This window comes from Papio anubis, chromosome 2 (assembly GCF_008728515.1).
Source record: "Papio anubis isolate 15944 chromosome 2, Panubis1.0, whole genome shotgun sequence".
NCBI lineage: Eukaryota > Metazoa > Chordata > Mammalia > Primates > Cercopithecidae > Papio > Papio anubis.
The window spans coordinates 165,991,403-166,015,723 of NC_044977.1; the positions used below are offsets into that span (position 1 = coordinate 165,991,403).

At 38.4% G+C, this 24,321-nt stretch overlaps 1 protein-coding gene across 1 annotated transcript in view; it reads right to left on the reverse strand.

The window, feature by feature from the left end:
- The window catches only part of EFHB (EF-hand domain family member B), a 59,152-nt gene that overhangs the window by 17,953 nt on the left and 16,878 nt on the right, over positions 1 to 24,321 (reverse strand). The window contains exons 4-8 of the mRNA XM_003895160.5: positions 23,428 to 23,608; positions 20,426 to 20,536; positions 7,663 to 7,792; positions 1,488 to 1,571; positions 842 to 909 (exon numbers count right to left, since the gene is read on the reverse strand). Of these exons, the coding sequence (XP_003895209.2) occupies positions 842 to 909; positions 1,488 to 1,571; positions 7,663 to 7,792; positions 20,426 to 20,536; positions 23,428 to 23,608 (574 nt within the window). The remainder of the gene's footprint in view (positions 1 to 841; positions 910 to 1,487; positions 1,572 to 7,662; positions 7,793 to 20,425; positions 20,537 to 23,427; positions 23,609 to 24,321) is intronic.

The window sequence follows — 24,321 nt, forward strand, 5'->3', positions numbered from 1 at the left end:
TTTCATAGTGGTTCTTAAACCTTAGTGTATATAAGAACCTACTGAATCAGAATATCTAGGGCATGGGTCCCAGGAATGTGCAGATTTAATAAACTCCCTGGATGATTTTAATGCAGGTAGTCTGCAGCCCATGTTTTGAGAACCACTGATACACAGCCCAATCCTGATAAGCTGTAGCATATTTTTCCCTTTGGGTATCTGCTATTTAGATTGCCTAGAAATAGAGACAAAATACAAGTAAGTTTCTTCTGCTACTTTATGTATTGATTGACTGATTAACTCACTGGCTAGCTGGCTGGCTGGTAGGAAAAGAGTGGTTCTTAATTATATGGTTGTAGAGTACAGTGCTTTCTCATATTTGAATGTGCTTACAATTCACTCGGAAATACAGTTAAAATGCAGTTTCTGATTCAATAATTCTGGGACGGGGCCTGACATTCTGTATTTCTAAGATGCTCCCAGGGGATGCCAATACTGGCAGTCTGCAGACCACACTTTGAGAAGTTAGGACCTAGGACAATATCCGACTTCATTAAAAAGCTGCTCCATTTCACTTTGGCTTGTTTAATATAAGCCATATTTATTTTTCTTAAATAAAAGTCAAAGCCTTAACTACACTTACAGTACTCATTACAAGGGCTTCCAACTGTACCTATTTCAAACACAATATGAAAAAAAAATTTCTGTTATATACTTTTCCCATTAATGTTAATGCAACATTTTAAGCCTTTAAAATTAGAAGTTTTTGAAATAAGGAGATGGTGAGCTTAACTGTGTAACTTTGCAGGGATTTTGTTGCTGTTTGTTTGGGGTTTTTTACAGAGAAAGTGTATATATTTACCATACTCCTCAGGACGGAGACAAGCTCCAAATGTGTAGTCTGGGGGAACATTCATTGTTTCTGCAATGCTATCAAAGAAAACAAATCCTTAGTTAAAATACCCACCACATGGCATCTCTGGAATTTAAAATATGTTTGCCATATGTTCTTAGTAGCCCATATTTTATCTCATAACCAAACTATGAAGATCAAACAAAAGTTCTCCAATAGATCTTTTGTCTGATCTTCCACTTGCATTAACAATGACTGAATGCTTTCACCCTCTTTCAGAAGCCCAGAATTACAAAGGAAAAACAGAACACATTCAAAGCAAAATTACCAAAGTATAAAGACAGAGCAAGACAGACAGACAGGAAAGACAAAGAAAAACGTAAACACAGTAAGTTAAATCTCTGATATCCCACAAATAATGCTTTATGCAAAATTATCCCTCTCTCTTCTCCAGGGCCCTCTGCATTTTGGAGAACTCACTGCTTTCCTGGAATCCCAAATTCTATAGACATTAACAGATTAACTGATTAACAATAAAATAATGATTTTCTTATTTAATAGATAGAATCTAATAGGCACACCAACAGTTACCACAAGAGTACTTTTTAAATTCTATGCAAAGAAACTATCAATTTGAAGTTAATCATTAACTTACGGATCTAAAACTCTTCCAAGTTTATGTTGAAACTTTTCTTTGAAATCATCTGCTCTCTTGGATACAAACTTAGCTCCTCTTTTCCTGCAAAATTAGAACATTATCAGGTATCTCTATTACCTAAAGTATTCTTGGCTGCCAAATACACGTAAAGTGAAGAATACCATAGTATCATTAGGCCTTGAAGGAACAAATGTAGTTTCAAAAGAAACTCTCCGCTAAAAATAAAGTTTTATGTGTTCATTTTTCTTTCATTTACACTAAAATAAAATAAACCTTGATTAATGAATAAGGTAAGCAAACAATATTTTTAGTAAATAAAAACAAGGTGTTAATATCACTATTGTAAGTGTAGCTCCTGGCCAGGCACAGTGACTCACTGCCGTAATCCCAACACTTTGGGAGGCCGAGCTGGGCAGATGGCTTCAGCTCAGGAATTTGAGACTAGCCTGGGCAACATGGCGAAACCCTGTCTCTTAAAAAAAAATACAAAAACTAGCTTGGTGTGGTGGCATGCACCTGTAGTCCCAGCTACTCGAGAGGCTGAGCTAGGAGGATGGCTTGAGCCTGGGAGGCTGAGGTTGCAGTGAGCTGAGGTGACGCCACTGTACTCCAGCCTGGGTGACAGAGTGAGACCCTGTCTCAAAAAATATATATAAAGTAAGTGTAGCTCATAAAATTGCTAGAAGAAAATTAAGCATCAGGCCAGGCACAGTGGTTCATGCCTGTAATCTCAACACTTTAGGAAGCTAAAGCTGGAGGATCAGCTGAGGCCAGGAATTTGAGATGAGCCTGGGTAACATAGTGAGATCCCATCTCTACAAAAAATAAAAATAAAAATAAAAAAATTTAGCATCAAATAAATAGCCAAAGGATATAAACAAATAACTCACATCTAGTAAGCAAATACATGGGGAATTTATAATACTCTCTAGTAATAAAATAAATGTAAAATAAAAGAATAACAAAGTGCCACTTCTAACCTAGTAAACAAGCAAATATATGTAAGTATATTGAGAGAGAGAATATCTAACTTTGGCAAAAAGTATAGTAAAACATTTACAGATTGCTAGTGCAAATTCCTACAGTCCTTTTGAAAACAATTGGGCAATATGAATCAAAAAGCATAAAAACACTCATGCCCTTTTATCCACATCTGGGAACCAATAATAATGATATAATCCAGATAGCAACTAAAAATGTAGAAAAGAGGCTGGGCACGGTGGCTCACACCTGTAATCCCACCACTTTGGGAGGCTAAAGTGGGCAGATCACTTGAGGTCAGGAGTTCGAGACCAGCCTGACCAACATGGTAAAACCCTAGCTCTACTAAAAATACAAAAATTATCCAGGTGTGGTGGAACATGCCCGTAATCCCAGGTACTTGGGAGGCTGAGGCAGGACAGTCACTTGAACCTGGGAGTCAGAGGCTGCACTAAGCCAAGACCATGCCACGGCACTCCAGCCTGGGCAACAGAGTGAGCCTGTCTCAAAAAAAAAAAAAAATGTAGACACGTTATATGTATAAAAAATGTTTGTAGCTTATTGACTACAATGGAATAAAGAAAAGAATCAAAATATTCAGTTGTGGAGGGTGATTAAATTATATCACATTAATAAGAATACATTGCATGCATTTTCAATGCTGGCATATACAGCAATATATAATTATTTTGTGTTAGGTGGAAAACAGGATATAAAATGGGATTGCACTCTGGTGAAAACTATGCAAAAATCTACGTAGGAAGCCACACTAGGATAAAATACATTAAAATGATAATAATGGCTGGATTAAAGTGAATAGGATTATGAGTGATTTTATTTTGCCAGTTTTTTGTAAAATAATTTTGTTACTTCTACTGTTGTGATTAAATGAATAAAATTTCTTTTGAAACCTGTAAAATTACAACACTATTATTTAATAACATTAAAATTAATAAATTATCTATTGTTTTGCTAAGACTAAAGACAATGAACATTACATTCTTAAACTCCATTTGCTTTTCAAAGTATCTCCTGTGCTATTGAACTACTGAGCTGAATAAATTTCTGGAGAAGAGTAACACTCTGTGGAGGAACAAAAGAAGAAATATAAGTAATTCATCTCATTTCTTCATTTCCTTCCCATTTGTTGGTGGGGGGAAGAATGTAGGTGGAGTCAGAATAAATCAATGCAGTTTAGGGCTATAACTTGAACAAACCAAGTTAACAATCTAAAAATCCGCTCCAGGCCAGGTGCGGTGGCTCACGCCTGTAATCCCAGCATTTTGGGAGGCTGAAGTGGGTGGATCATCCTGAGGTCAGGAGTTCGAGACCAGCCTGGCCAACATGGTGAAACCCCGTCTCTACTAAAAATACAAAAATTAGCCAGGAGTGGTGGCAGGTGCCTGTAATCCCAGCTACTTGGGAGGCTGAGGCAGGAGAATCACTTGAACCTGGGAGGCAGAGGTTGCAGTGAGCCAAGATCACACCACTGCACTCCAGCCTAGGTGACAGAGTGAAACTCCGTCTAAAAAAAAAAAAAAAACCAGCTCCAAGGTACATAATTAAGAACATGCAGAGATAGGAAAAAGAATTGTAAGGCACAGAGCCAACTCTTTTTAGTCAAGAACCGCCTGGAGTATGCTTCTGCAACAATCAGGAAGTATCTGTTGGCAACCATGTATGTCAGAATATCAATAACTGCAATATCATTACACAACCTCTTAGCATTCACGAACCAACTCAGATAAAGCTCTTTGTGTGCCAGTGAATTCATTCATTCACACACGCGCACAAACACGTGCACTCGCATATGCATGCCTACCATCTGATGACTCAAACCAAAGTTTGATTTGACTTTGCTTTGATTGTTCAAACCAAAGGTCATAAGCAGAATATAGATAGAGATCCTTTTTGTTTGTTTGTTTTTGTTCTTGTTTTTGTTTTTTGAGACAGTCTTGCTCTGTCACCCAGGCTGGAGTGCAATGGTGCCATCTCAGCTCACTGAAACCTCTGCCTCCCGGGTTCAAGTGATTCTCCTGCCTCAGCCTCCCAAGTAGCTGGGACTATAGGTGTGTGCCACCACACTCAGCTAATTTTTGTGTTTTTAGTAGAGGCAGGGTTTCACTATGTTGGCCAGGCTGGTCTCAAATTCCTGACCTCGTGATCTGCCTGCCTCAGCCTCCCAAAGTGCTGGGATTATAGGCATGAGCCACATGCCCAGCCAATAGAGATCCTCTTTTACAGAGGAAATGTATCCCATAAAAGTTGAAAGTAAACCAAATTTGTATGTTAAATCGTGCATATAAAATTAGATGCCTCAAAATGTAAACTAACACACTTGACTCCAAGTTTATAACAGAAATCAAACCGAATGAAGTAGTGAGCTCTTTTTAAATTGCAACAAAAAGAATAAAGAATTTATCTACTGCTAGCAATAACATTCCAATTAAGTTTCAAAATACAAAAAGGGTCAGGTGCAGTGGCTCATGCCTGTAATCCCAGCATTTTGGGAGGCTGAGGTGGGCGGATCACCTGAGGTCATGAGTTCGAGACCAGCCTGACAAACATGATGAAACTCCATCTCTACTAAAAATACAAAAATTAACCAGGCATGGTAGTGCACACCTGTAATCCCAGCTACTCGGGAGGCTGAGGCATGAGAATCGCTTGAACCCAGAAGGTAGAGGTTGCAGTGAGCCGAGATTATGCCACTGCATTCCAGCCTGGGTGACAGAGGGAGACTCCATCTCAAAAAAAAAAGAAAAAATGTATGATCATATAAAACACTGTTCCATAAACAATGTCCCCTTGGGGGTAGAGACAAGTTGGAGGGAAGCATGCCCTGCTCACTGTTTGCCCTTATAAACTTTGTGTGTTTTTCTGTGGCAACACTAAATCATTGATATTTGCTCTGCTCTTAGGATGTTCTTGAGGACCACATTGTTGTTAATGTGTTTACCTCATATGTTTTACAAACGGATAGCAAGTTTATATTTCTAACCCACTGAAAATGGATAAACCATATCTGTCTCCTTTTAAGTATCAATTTATTATATTTAATTATAAATCTCTATAGTCCTTAAATATTTAAATAATATCTTTATACTTTATACATAGTTTAACTATTTTAATAATAAGAAATTTATGTTAAATTGTGCATATAAAATTAGATGCCTCAAAATGTAAACTAATAAGAAATATTTATTATGTAAATGCTTCGTCTATATCCTAAACAAAAACTGTCTCATGCAGGGTTACTATGATACTGAAAAATTTATTCTATGTGTGTGTTTTACCATCCTTATTTTGAATAATTCAAGTATCAGAAACCCATGTAATAAAGGAGGGAAAGAGGAATGGAAATCATTTTTGAAGCCCATAAACAGGTGATCAAGAATCAAGTGCCTATAGATCCGGTGCAGTGGTTAGGGCTGCCTCTAGAGCCAACACTGCCTGGATTTCATTCTTACCCCTGATACATCTGAGCTGCATGATCTTAGGCAAATGATTTAACCCCTCTGTACCTCAGCTTTTTCACCTGTAAAATGGGAAGAATAAAAATTAGAATACACCTATCCTGTGGAGTTCTTAGTAGGATTAAACTAATAATATATAAAGTGCTCAGAATTTTGCCTGTATAACTGAGAGCTGTTATTGTCACGGAGACAAAATAGGCATAAGAGTGAGGCAGGTTGAATACCTGCAGGAATGCTAAGTCTGTGTGCATGCTGCGCCTATGGAAACCTAGAGGGTCATTGTCTCCTTTAAAAAGGGCAGAGGTCAGAACAAATCTACCCCTATCATTGACAAATGTGAATGCAAGGCCCATGCATTAGCTTCATGTGGTTGCTATAAGAAATTACCAAAAACTGATGGCTTTAAAAAATGTATTATCTCACAGTTCTAGAAGCCAGAAGTCTGAAATCAAACTGTCAGCAAGGTAACATTTCCTCTAACAGCTTTAGGGGAGAATTCATTTCTTGCTTTTTTTGTTGTTTTCCCTAGAGACAGTGTCTTGCTATGTTGCCCAGACTGGCCTCTAGCTCCTGGGCTCAAGCCATCCTCCCACCTGAGCCTCCGAAAGCACTGGGACTACAGGCATATGCCACCACACCCAGCCCATTCCTTGCTTCTTCCAGGTCTGATGGCTGTTGGCATTACTTCGCATTCCTTGGTTATAGGCACATCACACCAATACCTATCTCCATCTTCACATACCTTCCCTTCTGCATATCTTTTCCTCTTGTGTATCAGATTTTCTTCTTCCCCTCTATAGATACTGATCATTGGATTTAACACCCACTCAGATAATCCAGAATGATCTCTTCATCTCAAGATTCTTAATTACGACCCTTTTCCCACACAAAGTAACATTCATAGGTTCTGGGCATCAGGACATAGACATATCTTTTTGGGGAGGGTTGGACAGCACCAGTATTTACAATCTTCAACCCATGGCACCAGTATCCACAATCTTCTGATTTTTTTAAGCATAATGAGAAATCTAGACTTTTATGAACAACCTTCCAAAGTTTATGTGTTGGCTCAGATATAAAATATAACGCAGGAAATGAAAAACTAAGGACCCAATTTTGTTTTCTAGGGAAGTAGTTTTTACAGCATGAAGACATAAAAAGGTCACAATTTGAAAAAGTTGAGTCTGATGCTCAGGTGCCCAAATAACTATTCAACAAAGCTGAGTAACAAATATCAGGTCAAGACAGGATGGTTATCCATGCCTTTATTCCCAGCTATTCAGAAGGCTGAGGTGGATAGCTTGAGTCCAGGAGTTCAAGGTTGCAGTGAGCTATGATGGCCCTACTACACTCCAGCCTGGGTAATAGAGCAACATGCTGTCTCAATAAATAAATAAACAAATTTCAAGTCGATTACAATTGTCTTGGTAGAGTTTTGAAAGTCCATTGTATTTAAGAAACACAAATAAAGTTGATCCCAGAGAGTTAAAACATGCATATATGTCTTTATATTTGCTTGGAACTTCAGAATAAAGACAGTAAAAAAAAAAGTCAGAAGTGAAATACATTACACTGTTTTTTTCTATTTTTTTCTAATCATTTTATTTGAACCATATCATTTTATTACCTCTTCAAAAAATAAATTTTAAAAATCAACTTTTCTTTAAGTCCAAATGTCTAACACTTGCTCCTGGGCACAGTGTAATTAAACTTACATTTGTAGTTCATGGAGCCAATATAAAGATTTTGCCATGGCTCGTCCATCATTAAAATGTGGTGTTGGTATTCCATACACATTAAACCTATGGAAACTTGATGGGTTATACTTTCGGTTCTTTGCCTCTCCTGTGGAAAAAGAAAGGAAGACTTATGACTTAAGCAACACAAATAACCTTATCTTGCAAGATGCACATTATGTTCTCATTGACATTGAAAATAAGAATGGAACAAAAAATGAAATTGTAACAGTGCAGAAACTGCACAGATTTAGCTACCAAAGACATAAGTATTCCCCCATGTGAGCTGGGAGACTGGTGGGATGCTACACACAACAATACCTTGTATTAATATTTGAAAAGCTATATGTAAAAAACTCCAAAGTCTCCATCATAAAACTGTTAGAACTAATGAATTTGGCCAGGCACACCAGTGGCTCATGCCTATAATCCCAGCAATTTGAGAGGCCGAGACTGGTGGATCACTTGAGGCCAGGAGTTTGAGACCAGTCTGGCCAACATGGTGAAACCCTGTCTTCTCTAAAAATACAAAAATTAGCTGGTCGTGATGGCATGCACCTGTAATCCCAGCTATTTGGGAGGCTGAGGCACGAGAATCGCTTGAACCCAGGAGGCAGAGGTTGCAATGAGCTGAGATCATGCCACTGCACTCTAGCCTGGGCAACAGAGTAAGGCTCTTTCTCAAAAAAAAAGAAAAGAACTAATAAATGAATTAAGTAAAGTCAAAGAATACAAAATCAACACATAAAAATCCATGGCATTTCTATAAAAAATAACAACCTAGACAAAAAAGAAATCAAGAAAATAATTCAATTTATGATAGCCTAAAAAAAAAAATACTTAGGAATAAACTTAACCAAGGAAGTAAAAGACCTGTACACTGAAAACTATAAAATAGTGATGAAAGAAATTGAAGAGGACACAAATAAAATGAAAAGATATTCCATGCTCATCGATCAGAATAATTAATTTTCTTAAAATGTTCATACTACCCAAAGCAAAATACAGATTCAAAGTGATCCCTATCAAAATTCCAGTAGCATTCTTCACAGAAACAGAAAAAAAAATCCTAAAATTTATACAGAACCACAAAAGGCTCTGGATAGCCAAAGTAATTATAAGGAAAAAGAAAAAAGTTAGAGGCATTACACATCCGGATTTAAATTATATTACAGAGCTGTAGTAATTAGAACAGTATGGTACTGGCAACAGACATACAGACTAGTGGAACAGAATGGAGAGCCCAGAAATAAATCCAAACATATACAATGCACTAATTTTCAACAATGGCAGCAAGAAGAAACAATGGAGCAAGGATAGTCTCTTCAATAAATGGTCCTGGGAAACCTGATTTCCACATGCAGCACCATACATAAAAATCAACTCAAAACAGATTTAAAAAAAATAAATGTAGGACCTGAAACCATAAAACTCATAGAAGAAAAAACAGAGGAAAAATTTATTGACATTGGCCTTGGCAATGATGTCTTAGATACAAAAGCTCAGACTACAAAAGCAGAAATAAATAAATGAGACTACATCAAATTAAAAACCTTCTGCACAGCAAAGGAAACAACCACCAAAATGAAAAGGCAACCTATGAGTTGGGAAAAAAATACTTGCAAACTATGTATCTGATAGAGGGTTAATATTCAAAATTTATAGAAAATATGTAACTCAATTCTTTTTTTTTCTTTTCTTTTTGAGACAGTCTTGCTCTGTCGCCCAGGCTGGAGTGCAGTGGCGTGGTCTTGGCTCACTGCAACCTCCACCTCCTGAGCTCACGCCATTCTCCTGCCTCAGCCTCCCAAGTAGCTGGAACTACAGACGCCTGCCACCACGCCACGCCTGGCTAATTTTTGTTTTTTTAGTAGAGACAAGGTTTCACTGTGTTAGCCAGGATGGTCTCCATCTCCTGACCTCATGATCCGCCCGCCTTGGCCCCCCAAAGTGCTGGGATTACAGGCGTGAGCCACCGCACCCTGCCATGTAACTCAATTCTTAAAATGGGTGAAGAACTTTAATATTTAGAAAGTAAGTAAGGACATTGTATGGGAAAAAGACATATCAATGATGAAAAACGCAGGGTCTCCACCATTGTTATGGAATTCCTGAAGATCAAGGGAGGTATGACAATGATTTAGGTCCCTGGCAGCACTTTCAACCACGCTAAGATTTGAGAGGTTTGGTGTTTTGCACTTGTTCAATTTTGTGCGATCATCAGAACATTGCGACCCTCATATTTCATTGTAATAATTTACCTCATATTAGAAACATTCAAAGGGCGACTGAGGGCTAAGAACCCAGCAGAGGAGTCTTTTTATTTAAAATTGAATACTGTGCTTTTTTCTTTTCAAGTCTTGATGTGGTGTTAGTTTTCAATTTCGAGATAAGAAAGTAGGACTGAAACTAGAGAACAACCAAGAAGGTAAGAAATGATGGAGTAAAGACATTCAGCCTCACTAGTAATTCAAATAATGTAAATAAAAACAGTAAATGTCGTGTTAATGAAGTAACAAGAAATTATAATTGTCTCTTAGTTAGACAAAAATAAAGAAGATTGGATAAGCTCATTATTGGGAAGCGTGTGGAGAAATGATGATATTCTCATACTCTGGGTCTAAGGGCAAATTGGGCAGTAATTTGAGCTGATAGTTTGGCTCTAAGAGTAAAAATTTCTCAGAAATCTAGGAATGTAACCTAAGGAAATAGCCAATCACATTTACAAAGGTATATAAACAATATGTTTTTGTAATAGTGAAAATATAATGTAGATACTGACATGAAAAGATATTCCAAAATACTTCATAAGACAAAAAAAAAGCAAAAGGAGAAAAGTATATATGATGTGGAATAAAATGAACACACATACTGATATATATAACAGTGCAAAGAAAAACATCTATGAAAGTATTATCAGCCGGGTGCGGTGGCTCACACCAGTAATCCTATCACTTTAGGAGGCCGAGGCAGATGGATCACTTGAGGTCAGAAGCTCGAGACCAGCCTGATCAACATGGTGAAACCCTGTCTCCACTAAAAATACAGAAATAGCTAGGCGTGGTGGCAGGCACCTATAATCCCAGCTACTTGGGAAGCTGAGGCAGGAGAATTGCTTGAACCCAGGTGGCGGAGGTTGCAGTAAGCCGAGATCATGCCACTTCACTCCAGCCTGGACGAAAGAGCAAAACTCCATCTCAAAAAAAAAGAGAAAAGAAAAGAAAAGAAAAAGAAAGAAAGAAAGAGAAAGAAAGAAAGAAAGAGAATCATCAGTGTGAGATAGAGAATTGTGGGAACTTTTTTGTATATTGTATATTTCTATATAGCTTTCATTTTATAAAAGTATCACTTTAGTCAAGATTAAAATTAAGTTATTCTATAGTATTAAGTGTATTTTAAATGTTGTATATCCGTATTTATTGCTATTTACGTATTATTTAAGCAAAACATTTAAAATATATAGAGCAGGCTCCCTAAAAGCATGGAGAGTAATATCCCGTTTATTTAATGATTAATGATTTAATGGCTCAAGGATGGGGGTTAGAAAAAATGTTCAGAGAGAGGAAGTGGAGTAAGATGGCAGAATAGAAAGCTCTACTGATCATGTCCCAGTCCTGTGTCCCAGACCCACACCCGCCCCCCACCCCCTACAAGGACACCAAGTTGACAACTATCTACACAGATATGAGTACCCATCTCAAAAATCAGGTGGGCAACTCATAGTACCTGGTTTTAACTTCATAGCACTGAAAAAAAAAAAAAAGGCACTCAAGAGACAGAAAAAAGAGTTTTGAATCACGAACACCACCCCTCCCCAACCCCGGCAGCAGCAGAGTGGTGTAGAGAGCTTCTCCTGGCACCAGAGTAGGGAGAACACAGCAATTGTGAGGTATTAAACCCAGTGCTTTCCTGTTAGAGCAGAATGGAAAACTGAACCAAACTCAGCTGATGCCTGTCCACAGAGGCAGCATTTAAATCAGCCCTATCAAAAAAGGAATTGCCAATCCCAGTAGTCCGAACTTGAGTGCCCACAAACTTCGCCACCAAGGGCTACAGCACTGTGTCTCCAAGTAACCTTGAAAGGTGGTCTAGGCCGTGAGGACTGGAACTCTTAGGCGACTGCCAGAGCAGAACCAGGCCCAGAGACAGTGGACTGGGGGCGGGACACATGTCATACTGGGACACCAGCTGGGGCAGCCAAGGGAATGCTGGCATCACCCCTCCCCTCACCCCAGGCTGCACAACTCAGCTCATGGCTCCAAAAGGGACCCCTTCCTTCCGCTTGAGGAGAGGAGAGGGAAGAGCAGGGAAGACATCACCTTGCATCTAGGATACCACCTCAGCCACAGCAAGATAGGGCACTGGTGGGACACAGGAGGCCGCCATTCCAGGGTCTGGTTTGCAGATGACATTTCTAGACACATCTGGGGCCAAAAGGGAACCCACTGCTTTGAAGGAAAGAACCCAATCCTGCCAGCATTCATCACCTGCTAACTGAAGAGCTCTTGGGCCCTGAATAACCAGCTGTCGTTATTCAGGGCCCAGGTAGTACACCAAGGGTCTTGGGTAAGCCTCTCAGACTTCCTGGCTTCAGAAGAGACTTAGCACATTATCAGCTGTGGTAGCTACAGAGCAAAACTCCTTCTGCTTGAGAAAAGTACAGGGAAAAGTATAGTAAAGAGGACTTTGTCTTACACCTTGGGTACCAGCATGCCCACAGGGGAGTAGAGCACCAAGTAGGCTCTTCGGGTTCCCAATTCCAGGACTTGGCTCTTGAAAATAACATTTCTGGACCTGCTCTGGGCCAGAGGGGAACCCACTGACCTGAAGGGTAAGTACCAGGCCATTAACCTCAAGCTGACTTAAGAGACCTTGGGCCTTAAGAGAACATTGGTGATAGTCTGGCATTATTCCTCATGGCCTGGGGTGGCGGTGGCTACCCAGTGAGGTTCCTCTGCCTTTGGGAAGGTGAGGGAAGAGTGGGAAAGACTGTATCTTGTGGTTTGAGTGCCAGCTCAGCTGCAATACAGTAGAATACCTGGTAGACGTCTAACGTTTTTGACTCTAGTCCTTGACTCCCAGACAGTACTTCTGTACCCACCCAAGCCCTGGGGGACCTCACCACCCTGAAGGGAAGGACACAGGCCTGGCGGGCTTTGCCACCTGTTAATTATAGAGCCCCAGGACCTTGAGTGAACATAGGCTGCAGCCAGAGATTGAGTACAGCAGGACTTGGGTGAGACCAAATGCTACACTAGCTTCAAGTGTGATCCAATACAGTTAGCAGTGGTGGCCTAAGGGGTACTTGTGTCACTCAACCCCCAGCTTTAGGTGGCTCAGAACAGAGAGAAAGACTGTATGTTTAGGGGAAAGTAAAGGAAAAGAACATGAGTTTCTGCCTTGTAACCCAGGGAATTCTCCCGGATCTTGTCCAAGTTCATCAAGGCAGTACCTCTACAAGTTGGCAAAAACTAGTGTTACTGGGCTTGGGGTGCCTCCTAAAGCAGATACAGCTTAGATCACCACACCCAAGTCCTTTCATATATCTGGAAAGCATTTCCAAGATGAACGGGTACAAATAAGCACAGACAGTGAGAACTACAATAAATATCTAACTGTTCAATGCCAGACACCAGGAACATCTACAAGTATCAACACCATCTAGGAAAATATGACTTCACTAAATAAACTAAATAAGACACCAGGGACCAATCACGGAGCAACAGAGCTATATGTCCTTTCAGACAGATAATTCAAAATAGTTGTGTTGAGGAAACTCAAAAGACATTTAAGATAACACAGAGAAGGAATTCAAAATTCTATCAGGTAAATTTAAGAAAGAGACTGAAATAATTAAAAAGAATCAAGCAAAGGCCAAGCGTGGTAGCTCACACCTATAATTTCAGCACTTTGGGAGGCCGAGGCAGGTAAATCACCTAAAGCTACGAGTTCAAGACCAGCCTGGCCAACATGGTGAAACCCCATCTCTACTAAAAATACAAAAATTAGCCAGGCGTGATGGTGCCTATAATCCCTGCTACTGGGGAGGCTGAGACAAGAGAATCACTTGAACCTAGGAGAGGGAGGTTGCAGTGAGCCAAGATCACACCACTGCACTCCAGGCTGGGCAACAGAGTGAGACTTCATTTCAAAAAACAAAAACAAAAACAACAACAAACAAAAAAAGAATCAAGCAGAAATTCTGGAGCTGAAAAATTCAATTGACAAACTGAAAAGTACATCAGTCTCTCAATAGCAGAACTGATCAAGCAGAAGAAAGAGTTAATGAGCTTGAAGACAGGCTATTTGAAAATACAATCAGAGAAGACAAAAGAAAAAAAATTTAAAAATGAAGTACAACTAAAAGATATAGAAAAATAGTCTCAAAGGGGCAAATCTAAGAGTTATTGGCCTTGCCAAGCAAGGTGGCTCACGTTTGTAATCCCAGTACTTTGGGAGGCCAAGGTGCAAAGATGACTTAAGCCCAGGAATTTGAGTCTAGCCTGAGCAACATAGTGAGACTAAATTTATTATTTTTTTATTTTATTTTTAAAGTTATTACCCTTAAAGAGAAAATAGACAAAGAGATAGCAGTAGAAAGTTTATTCAAAGAGATAGCAGAGAACTTCCCAAATCTAGAGAAAGATATCAATATCCAAGTACAAGAAGGTTATAGAACACCAAGTAGATTTAACCCAAAGAAGATTACCTCAAGACATTGAATAATCAAAACCCTAAAGGTCAAGGATGAAGAAAGGATTCTAAAAGCAGTGAGAGAAAAGAAACAACATACAATGGAGCTTCAATAAATCTGGCAGTAGACTTTTCAGTGGAAACTTTACAGGAGAGAGTGCCATGACATATTTAAAGTGCTGAAGAAAAGAAACTTTTATTCTAGAATAGTATATCTTATCTGGTGAAAATATCCTTCACACATGATGAAGAAATAAAGACTCTCTCAGGCCAAAAAATAAAAATAAAAATAAAAAGCAGAGGAATTTCATAAATACCAGACCTGTCCTATAAGAAATGCTTAAGGGAGTACTTCAATTTCAATCAGAAAGAAAAAAATATTAATAAGCAATGAATAATCACCTGAAGGTGCAAAACTCACTGATAATAGTAAGCACACAGAAACACACAGAGTAGTATAGCACTATAACTGTGGTATCCAAACTACTCTTATCCTGAGTAGATAGACTAAACAATGAACCAATCAAAAATAATAACTACAACAACTTTTCAAGACATAGAGATTATAATAACATATAAATAGAAATAACAGAGTTAAAAAGGTAAGGGGAGAAAGTTAAGACATAGAGTTTTTATTTTTCCTTGTTTGTTGTTTATGCAAATAGTGTTAAGTTGTTATCCGGTTAAAATAATGGGTTTAAGATAATATTTGCAAGTCTCATGGGATTCATCTTTGGGACCCAAGTATTTTTCAATATACGCAAATCAATCAATGGGATATATCATATCAACAGAATGAAGAGTAAAAAAACCATATGATCATTTCAATTGATGCTGAAAAAGCATTTGATAAAATTCAACATCCCTTCAACATTAGCAGTGGCTAATGCCTGTAATAATAATAGTAGCAATTCAACATTAGTAGTGGCTAATGCCTGTAATAATAAAAACCCTCAACACACTGGATATAGAAGGAACACACCTCAGTATAATAAAAGCTGTACACAACAGAATCCCAGCTAGGATGATACTGAATGGGAAAAGACTGAAAGTTCTTCCTTCATACTGGAAGTCCAAGCTACAGCAATCAGACAAGAGAAAGATATAAAGGGCATGAGAATTGGAAAGAAAGAGGTCAAATTACCCTTATTTGCAGATGATATGATCTTATATTTAGAAAAACCTAAAGAATCCACAAGAAAATTATTAGAACTGATAAATTCAGTAAAGTTACAAGATGCAAAATAAACATACAAAAATCAGTAGCATTTCTATATACCAACAGTGAATGCTGTGAAAAAGAAATTTAAAAAGTAATCCCATGTATTAAACACAATAGCCACACATAAAATTAAATATCTAGGAATTAACTTAATCAAAGATTTCTATAATGAAAACTATAAAACACTGATGAAAGAAATTGAACAGGACACCAAAAACTCAAAAACCATTTTATGTTCATGGATTGGAAGAATCAATATTGTTAAAATGTCCATACTACCAAAAGCAATCTACAGATTCAATGCAATACCTACAAAAATACCAATGACATTCTTCACAGAAATAGAAAAATATCCTAAAGTGCATATGAAACCACAAAATATCCAGAAAAGCCAAAGTAAAAAGATCAAAACTGGAGTAATCACGTTACCTGACTTCAAATTATACTACAGAGCTGTAGTAACCAAAACAGCATGGCACTAGCAGAAAAACAGACACATAGACCAATGGAACAGAATAAGAATCCAAACAAATCCAAACACCTACAGTGAAGTCATTTTTGGCAAAGGTGCCAAGAACATACACTGAGGAAAAGACAGTCTCTTCAACAAATGGTGCTGGGAAAACTGGATATTCATATGCAAAAGAATGAAACTAGACCCCTATCTCTTGCCATATACAAAAATAAAATCAAAATGAATTAAAAACGTAAATCTAAGACCTCAAACTATGAAACTACTACAAGAAAACATTGGGGAAAATCTCCAGGACATTGATCTGGGCAAAATTTCTGGAGTAATATCCCACAAGCACAGGCAACCAAAGCAAAAAAGGACAAATGGGATCACGTCAAGTTAAAAAGCTTCTGCACTGCAAAGGATAAAATCAACAAAGTGAAAAGACAACCCACAGAATGGGAGAATATACTTGCCAACTACCCATCTGACAAGAGATTAATAACCAGGATATACAAGGAACTCAACTCTATAGAAAAAATAATAATAATCTGATCAAAAAAGTGGACAAAACATTTAAATAGACATTTCACACACACACACACAAAATACAAATAGCAGACATATGAAAAGGTGCTCAACATCACTGATCATCAGAGAAATGCAAATCAGAAGTACGATGAGATATCATCTCACCCCAGTTAAAATGGCTTATATCCAAAATACAGGCAATAACAAATGCTGGTGAGGGTGTGGAGAAATAGGAACCCTTGTACACTGTTGGTGGGAAGGCAAATTAGTACAACCACTATGGAGAACAATTCGGAGGTTCCTCAAAAAACTAAAACTTGAGCTACCATATGGTCCAGCAATCCCACTGCTGGGTATATACCCATAAGAAAGGAAATCAGGCTGGGAGCAGTGGCCAATGCCCGTAATCTCAGCACTTTGTGATACCAAGATGGGTGGATCACCTGAGGTCAGGAGTTCAAGACCAGCCTGGTAAACATGGCAAAACCCCGTCTCTACTAAAAATACAAAAATTAACCAGGCATGGTGGCAGGCACCTGTAATCCCAACTACTTGTAAGGCTGAGACTGGAGTATGGCTTGAATCCAGGAGGCGGAGGTTGCAGTGAGCCGAGATCACACCACTGCACTCCAGCCTGGGCAACAGAGCAAGAATTCGTCTCAAAAAAAGAAAAAAAAAAAAAGAAAAGAAAAGAAAAAAGAAAGAAAATCAGTATATCAGAGAGATTACAGGCACTCCTGTGTTTGTTTCAGCACTGTTTACAGTGAGATTTGGAAACAGCCTATGTATCCATCAACAGATGAATGGATAAATTACGATGAACCTATAAAGAAAATGTGGTACATTTACACAATGGAGTACTATTCAGCCATAAGGGAGAATGAATTCCAGTCTTTTGCAACAATAGGGATTGAACTGGAGATCATTATGTTAAGTGAAATAAGCAAGGCATAGAAAGACAAACGTTGCATGTTCTCACTTATTTGTGAGATCTAAAAATAAAAACAATTGAACTCATTGACATAAAGAGTAGACGGATGATTATCAGAGGCTGAGAAGGATAGTGGGGGTGGTAGGGAAAAAAACTAGAAAGAATGAATAAGAACTACTACTTCATAGCACAATAGGGTGACTACAGTCAATAATAACTTAATTGTACATTTTTAAATAACTTAAAGAGTATAATTTGATTGTTTGTAACTCAAAGTATAAATGCTTGAGGGGACGGATGCACCATTCTCCAAGATGCACTTATTTCATGTTGCATGCCCATGTCAAAACATCTCATGTACCCCATAAATATATATACCTACTATGTACCCACAAAAAAAAAAAAGAATAAGAATAATTTTTAAAATGTTCAACTTCTCAACTGTAGTTATCCCTAGCTAATGGGATTTCAAGGTTATATTTACTCTTTCTTCATTTTTTAATATTTAAGTTATCTACAATTATAATGTATTTCTATAATTAAAAAGCTACTTTCCTTATGAAGGAAAAATTAAGATCATATTTAAAAGATCAGATTCTACAACTTTTCAAGATGCCATTGAAACTTCCATAAAAATAGCAAACGAAGGAAATTGTAGTCATGTTACGGTCCATTACAGCTCTTCTAAATATAAAAAACTACACTTATTTTTCTCAGACTGTTAAATGCTTATAAGGTATCTCATTATAGGTTGTCTATACATTGTATATATTTATTGACGTAGTTCTTTTTGCTTTTTATTTTATTTTGAGACAGGGTCTCACTCATGCCCAGGCCTAGAGTGCAGTAGCGCAATTGTGGCTCACTGCAACCTGGAACTCCTGGGCTCAAGCAATCCTCCCATCTTAGCCTCCCAAGTAGCCGAAACTACAGACATGCGCCACCGTGCCTGGCTAATTTTTTAATTTATTTTTCATAGATAGAGATTCTCCCTATGTTGCCCAAGCTGGTCTCAAACTCCTGGGCTCAAGTAATCCACCTGCCTCAGCCTCCCAAAGTGCTGAGATTACAAGAGTGAGCCACTGCACTCAGACCAAAGTTCTTTTTAAAACAATTAAAGAGCATTGGATTAGACTGTGCCATAGACATGAAACTTTTTCAAACATGAATAAAATATTTTCACAAGACAGAGAAGGAAGAAAGGAGGGAATGAACGAAAGAAAGGGAGGAAAGAACAAAAGAAAGGAGGGAAAGAGCAAAAGAAAAGAATGGGCTAGGGAAGTAGAGGAGTAAAGATATGGAGAGAAGTCAAGACTGTGAGAAGAAATATGGCATCTGTGCAGATAGCAACAGGGGCAGTGTGAGAGTAGAGACAATCTTAGACAATCTGGGAACATGTTGGGGCATGTAAAGAACCAGCAGATACTTCCTTATCACTGACAAAAAAAGAAAAGAAAAAGAAAAAGGAAAAAAAAAGGAAAAGGAAAAAGGAAAGGAAAGGAAAGAAAGAGGCGGGAGAGAGAGGGAAGGAAAGGGAAAGGGGAAAAGAAATAAAAAAGGAAAGGAGAGGGGAGGGAAGGGGAGGGGACGGAAAAGGAGGGGAGGCAAGGAAGGAAGGAAGGAAGGAAGGAAGGAAGGAAGGAAGGAAGGAAGGGGAGAACCAACACACATCGGCTATGACAGAAGCAAATGGCAGACTCCAAACATGAAGCTATGAACAGAAATTTGGGAGGAGAGCATAGAAAGGGAGTCTAGTGTTAGACAGCAGTGGAGGAGAAAAAGTAAAGAAATAAGAAATGAGGAGCAAGAAAGCCCCCCCTTTCTTGCAGTGGAGGAGAAAAGTAAAGAAATAAGAAATAAGGAGCACAACCCCCCTGCTGTGCGGCAGTGAAGGGCAGCTCTTCTAGCTAATAAAGACTGAGTTTATGAACCATGCACAATCCATAGGCTTTCTCAGGACATGTATCAGAGTCTACTTCTCAATCCTTTATTTTATCAAGACTTTACTTAACATCAACATATTGGCAATTGAGTTTTATTTTATAGCACTATAAACAACTAATGCCTTTTTAGTTGTGTTATGGAATAATTCTAATAATATGCTACTAGATATGAAACTTTAAGACAAGATCACTAAAAATAATAATAATAATAACAGCTAATAATTTTGAGTACTTAACTATGTTCCAGGTACTACATTAAGCATCTGACATCTAATCAATCCTCACAATATTACTATACCCATTTAAGAGATAAGAATATATAATGATCAAATAAGTAAATTGCCCAAGTTTTAAAAGATAGTAAATAGTTGAGCTAGGATTTGAACCTGATCTGATTCAAAAATTTGTGAACTTGACCATCACCCAATATTCTTATATAAAATTAAGCACTTAGAATAAGTATTGAGCCGAGTGCAGTGGTGCATGCCTGTAATCACAGAACTTTGGGAGGCTAAGGTGGGAGGATCGCTTGAGCTCAGGAGTTTGAGACCAGCCTGGACAACATAGGAAGACCTCATCTCTATTTAAAAACTCAAAAAATTAGCCAGGCGTGGTGATGCACACCTGTAGTCTCAGCTGTTCAGGAGGCTGAGGTGAAAGGATTGCTTGAGCCTAGGAGGTGCAGACTGCAATGAGCCATGATCACACCACTGCACTCCAGCCTGGGCAAGAGTGACCCCTGTCTGGAAAAAAAAAAAAAAAAAATTAAAATTAAATTTTTTTAAAACCATAAGTATATGCGGTACAGGTTTTCCCAGCTATCATGGTTTATGACCTTATGAATAAGATTGTATTAATCACCTATTACATGCCAGGCATTTAATTTTATGTACTTATCTCCTTTATTCCTCTTCACAAATCCGAGAGTCCCATATCCTCAGGCCCATTTTGCATTGGAGGACACTTACCTGCATAATAATCATTATGAGAAACAACATACAAATCATGTCCTTCATTTCCTTCTTTAAATACTTCTTCATAGGATTTTGGTGGATTCACCACGTCTTTAGCAGAGTATTCTGAAGGAAGAATTAATAAAATCAGTTCCAAGGTACTTTTTAATCTATTTATAACACGTTTATATTGACTAGAACAAATGAGAAATTAGGTATGCTGGATGCAAGTCTACACAGACATCCCGAGAGATCACAAAGCCAACATAAATGATTTATCAAGAAAGGGAAGCCCGCTTGACCTGGCTCACCCCCTTGAAGTCTGAAGCATGTTAGAACTTTATTATCAGTTGGCTGGGAGCAGTGGTTCACACATGTAATCCCAGCACTTTGAGAGGCCAAAGAGGGTGGATCACCTGAAGTCAGGAGTTTGAGATCAGCCTGGTCAACATGATGAAACCCTATTCCTACTAAAAAAGAAAAAAAAAACCACACACACACAAAAAATTCCAGCCTGGCCAACATGGTGAAACCCCATTTCTACGAAAAATACAAAAATTAGCCAGGTGTGGTAGCATGTGCCTGTGGTCCCAGCTACTCTACTCGGGAGGTTGAAGCAGGAAAATCACTTGATCCCAGGAGGCAGACGTTGCAGTGAACCCAGATGGCACCACTGTACTCCAGCCTGGGTGACAGAGCGAGACTTTCATCTCAACAAAAAAAAAAAAAAAAGAAAAAAGAAAAAAAAAGAACTCTATTATCAGTTAACTGTTTAGTTGTGGTAAGCCATATTCCAAGCACAGTTAAATTCCTGGTCCTGAGAATCTCTGTACAATTTTTATTTTCGTTTACTGCAGACTTCTCAAGATGATCTAAACAAATCTGAACCACAAATTAGAACCCCTAACGCCCTATGGGGTAGCCATGGTGTAAATTTTGGCAGTTTTAGATGGAAGCATACACCCTGTGTCTGTTTGGATCTGAATCTGTATTCCCAGGCCAGGCTCAGTGGCTCAGGTCTGTAATCCCAGTACTTTGGGAGGCTGAGGTGGGTGGATCATCTGAGGTCGGGAGTTTGAGACCAGCCTGAGCAACATGGTGAAACCCTGTCTCTACTAAAAACACAAAAATTAGACGGGTGTGGTGGCACATGCCTATAATCCCAGCTACTCGGGGGGCTGAGGCAGGAGAATCACTTGAACCTGGGAGGCAGAGGTTGCAGAGAGCTGAGATCGCAACACTGCACTGCAGCTTGGGCAACAGAGTGAGACTCCGTCTCAAAAAATTAATTAACTAATTAATTAATTTTTAAAAATGAATCTGTATCCTCAGTGTAGCCAGAGGTACCAGGGAAATCACTGGAATCAGGGAGAAATTCTTCTACTGGTCCTAAATCTAGAAGAGATGTTTGTTTAATAGCTGCATTCCCATGACTAGTGGTACCCAGTTTTGTGTACAGTGAATAATTTTGTTTTTACTGCTTTAGATAATAATTTGTAAATGTAACTCCATTTACCATTTCACTCTTCCCTTTTGACCTAACAACATAGATTAAGAAGTTTCCTTTATTTTGGCCTTTCTGCCAAGAATTAAGGTATATAAACTAATAGTTAAGAATATCAGAAGATGATTCCAATCAAAATAATCCTGTAAAGCAGAACTTCTTTTTGATATATGAACATTACACTTAATGATACACATATATACATGTTTTGAAACATTGTTTCTTTTTATATATTTAAATGAGGAACACTTAGAGAATACTTTCCACATTAAATAAACTAATCCTAGGTAGCAATTATGATATAATGGCTATAATGCCATGTCTAACAGTTCATATACATAGGATTTCTTAAACCTATCAAAAAGAAGAGGTGGGAAATAGTCACTCACATCTGTAATCCCAGCAGTTTGGGAGGCCAAGGTGGGAGAATCACTTGAGTCCAGGAGCTTGAGGCCAGCCTGGAAACATGGTGAGACCCCAGTCTCTATATAAATATAAATATATATAGTTTATAAATATAAGTATATATGTTTCATATGTTTATGAAACATAAAAAGGAGAGGATATTTAATCTACTCTAAAATACATTTTTCATGTGTCAAATTTTTAAAAACTTTAGATCTGATGTAATAAGGTACAACTCCAGATTTTACATTCCAAAGTATAATCTATCTTCAGAGTAGATGTCACTACCTTAAGGAAAATAATCTAGTGAGCCTTTCGGTGAACACAGCTAAGGTTCCTGGAAGAGAGCCTCAATGGGTATGGAAAGACAAAGAGAGAATTTCTCCACAAAAATAAAGAAAGATGGAATTTGAGATCTCCTATGGTAAGACTCCTAGAGGGAGGGGATAACCTCAAAAAGAGTAAAGGAGAGAAATCTGAGAAAGGTGTAAAGAAAGGCACTCAACAACATGGCAGGAACCTGGGTCTTCAGAATGAAGAATGGCCTATGACCAGTTCTAACGAGTTATTTGTTGAAAGATGGTACTCTACTCCCCCTCAGAATCAGAGTGGAAGTCACTCTGCCCTGTGATTGGTTAATATGCACGTAGACCTCATGGATCTGCATGAATGGAGTGTGGTATACAGCATTTACCAAACTTACCTGTGCCATGAACTCTGTTTCATAAAGAGTTCAGAGTCACAAACACATGTGAAGCACTGATGGAAACAGAACACACGAATGGATGTCCAAGGCAAAGGGATTGCAGTTCTCTAGCTAGTCCCAGAGCCAATTTTTGTTGAGTACTTTCCTGTCTTTACACCATACCTACTATGCTCACTATATCTGGACTCCAATACCTGAATTTTTCCTGCTTCTGCATACATACATGTCAAGGATTTTGGTTCTGAGAATAACTTTCTTGCTACAATCCCATCTTTCCTTCTTGAGTCATTGTTTACACCATCACCAAACATCATACAAATAAGATATTTGATCAAATTTTCCAAAGAAACTTATTTTACCAGCCCCTTCCCACCCCCTTTTTTTTTTTTTTTTTTTTACTACCTCTGATGATTGCTGTCCCAAATGTCGTATTGATTGTGTCCATTCCTTTAGGTAATCCTGGTGCTTGATCATGAGATTTTCCTAATGGTGCTCGTCGATTGCTAAGATATATAGATTCTTTTTTATCTTTAATTTTCTGTTGAAATGTGGTAATAGGCTGTGGGTTTATCAATGTGTTTGCCTAAAAGAAATCATACAATGCACAAATACATCAACAAAAATAGTACAAATCTGAAAATGGAAACCCTAATCAACAGCTAGGGAGAGGAGACTGTACGATTGTGGGAAAACATTTCATTATCATCACTGGCTTTGCTCACCTTCAAATGAACTGTCAGAATTGGCTATAAAGTTTAAACATGCCTAGAAGAACTTTCTAATGAGTTAAAAGGTTTCAGTGATACTAAAAGGTTTACAATGATAGCTTCCAGGTTACTCGACTCAAATATTTAAGAAAGGTGATGCCAGGTGCAGTGGCTCACGCCTGTTATCCCAGCACTTTGGGAGGCTGAGGAGGGCGGATCACCTGAGGTCAGGAGTTTGAGACGAGCCTGGCCAACATGGTGAAACTCTGTATCTACTAAAAATAAAAAAATAAAAAATCAGTCAGGTGTGGTGGCACGCGCCTGTAGTCCCAGCTACTGAGGAGTCTGAGGCAGGAAAATTGCTTGAGCCCGGGAAGTGGAGGTTACAGTGAATCGAGATCATGCCACTGCACTCCAGCCTGGGCAACAGAGTGAGACTCAGTCTCAAAGAAAAAAAAAAAAGAAAGAAAGAAAAGTGAAAATGAAAACACAAGAACCACTTGACTTCCAAAAGTTCTCTTCAGATACAGAGATCAGGTCTTCTGAATCTAGGGTGCCCATTCAATCAGTAGCAGAAAACAAACATTTT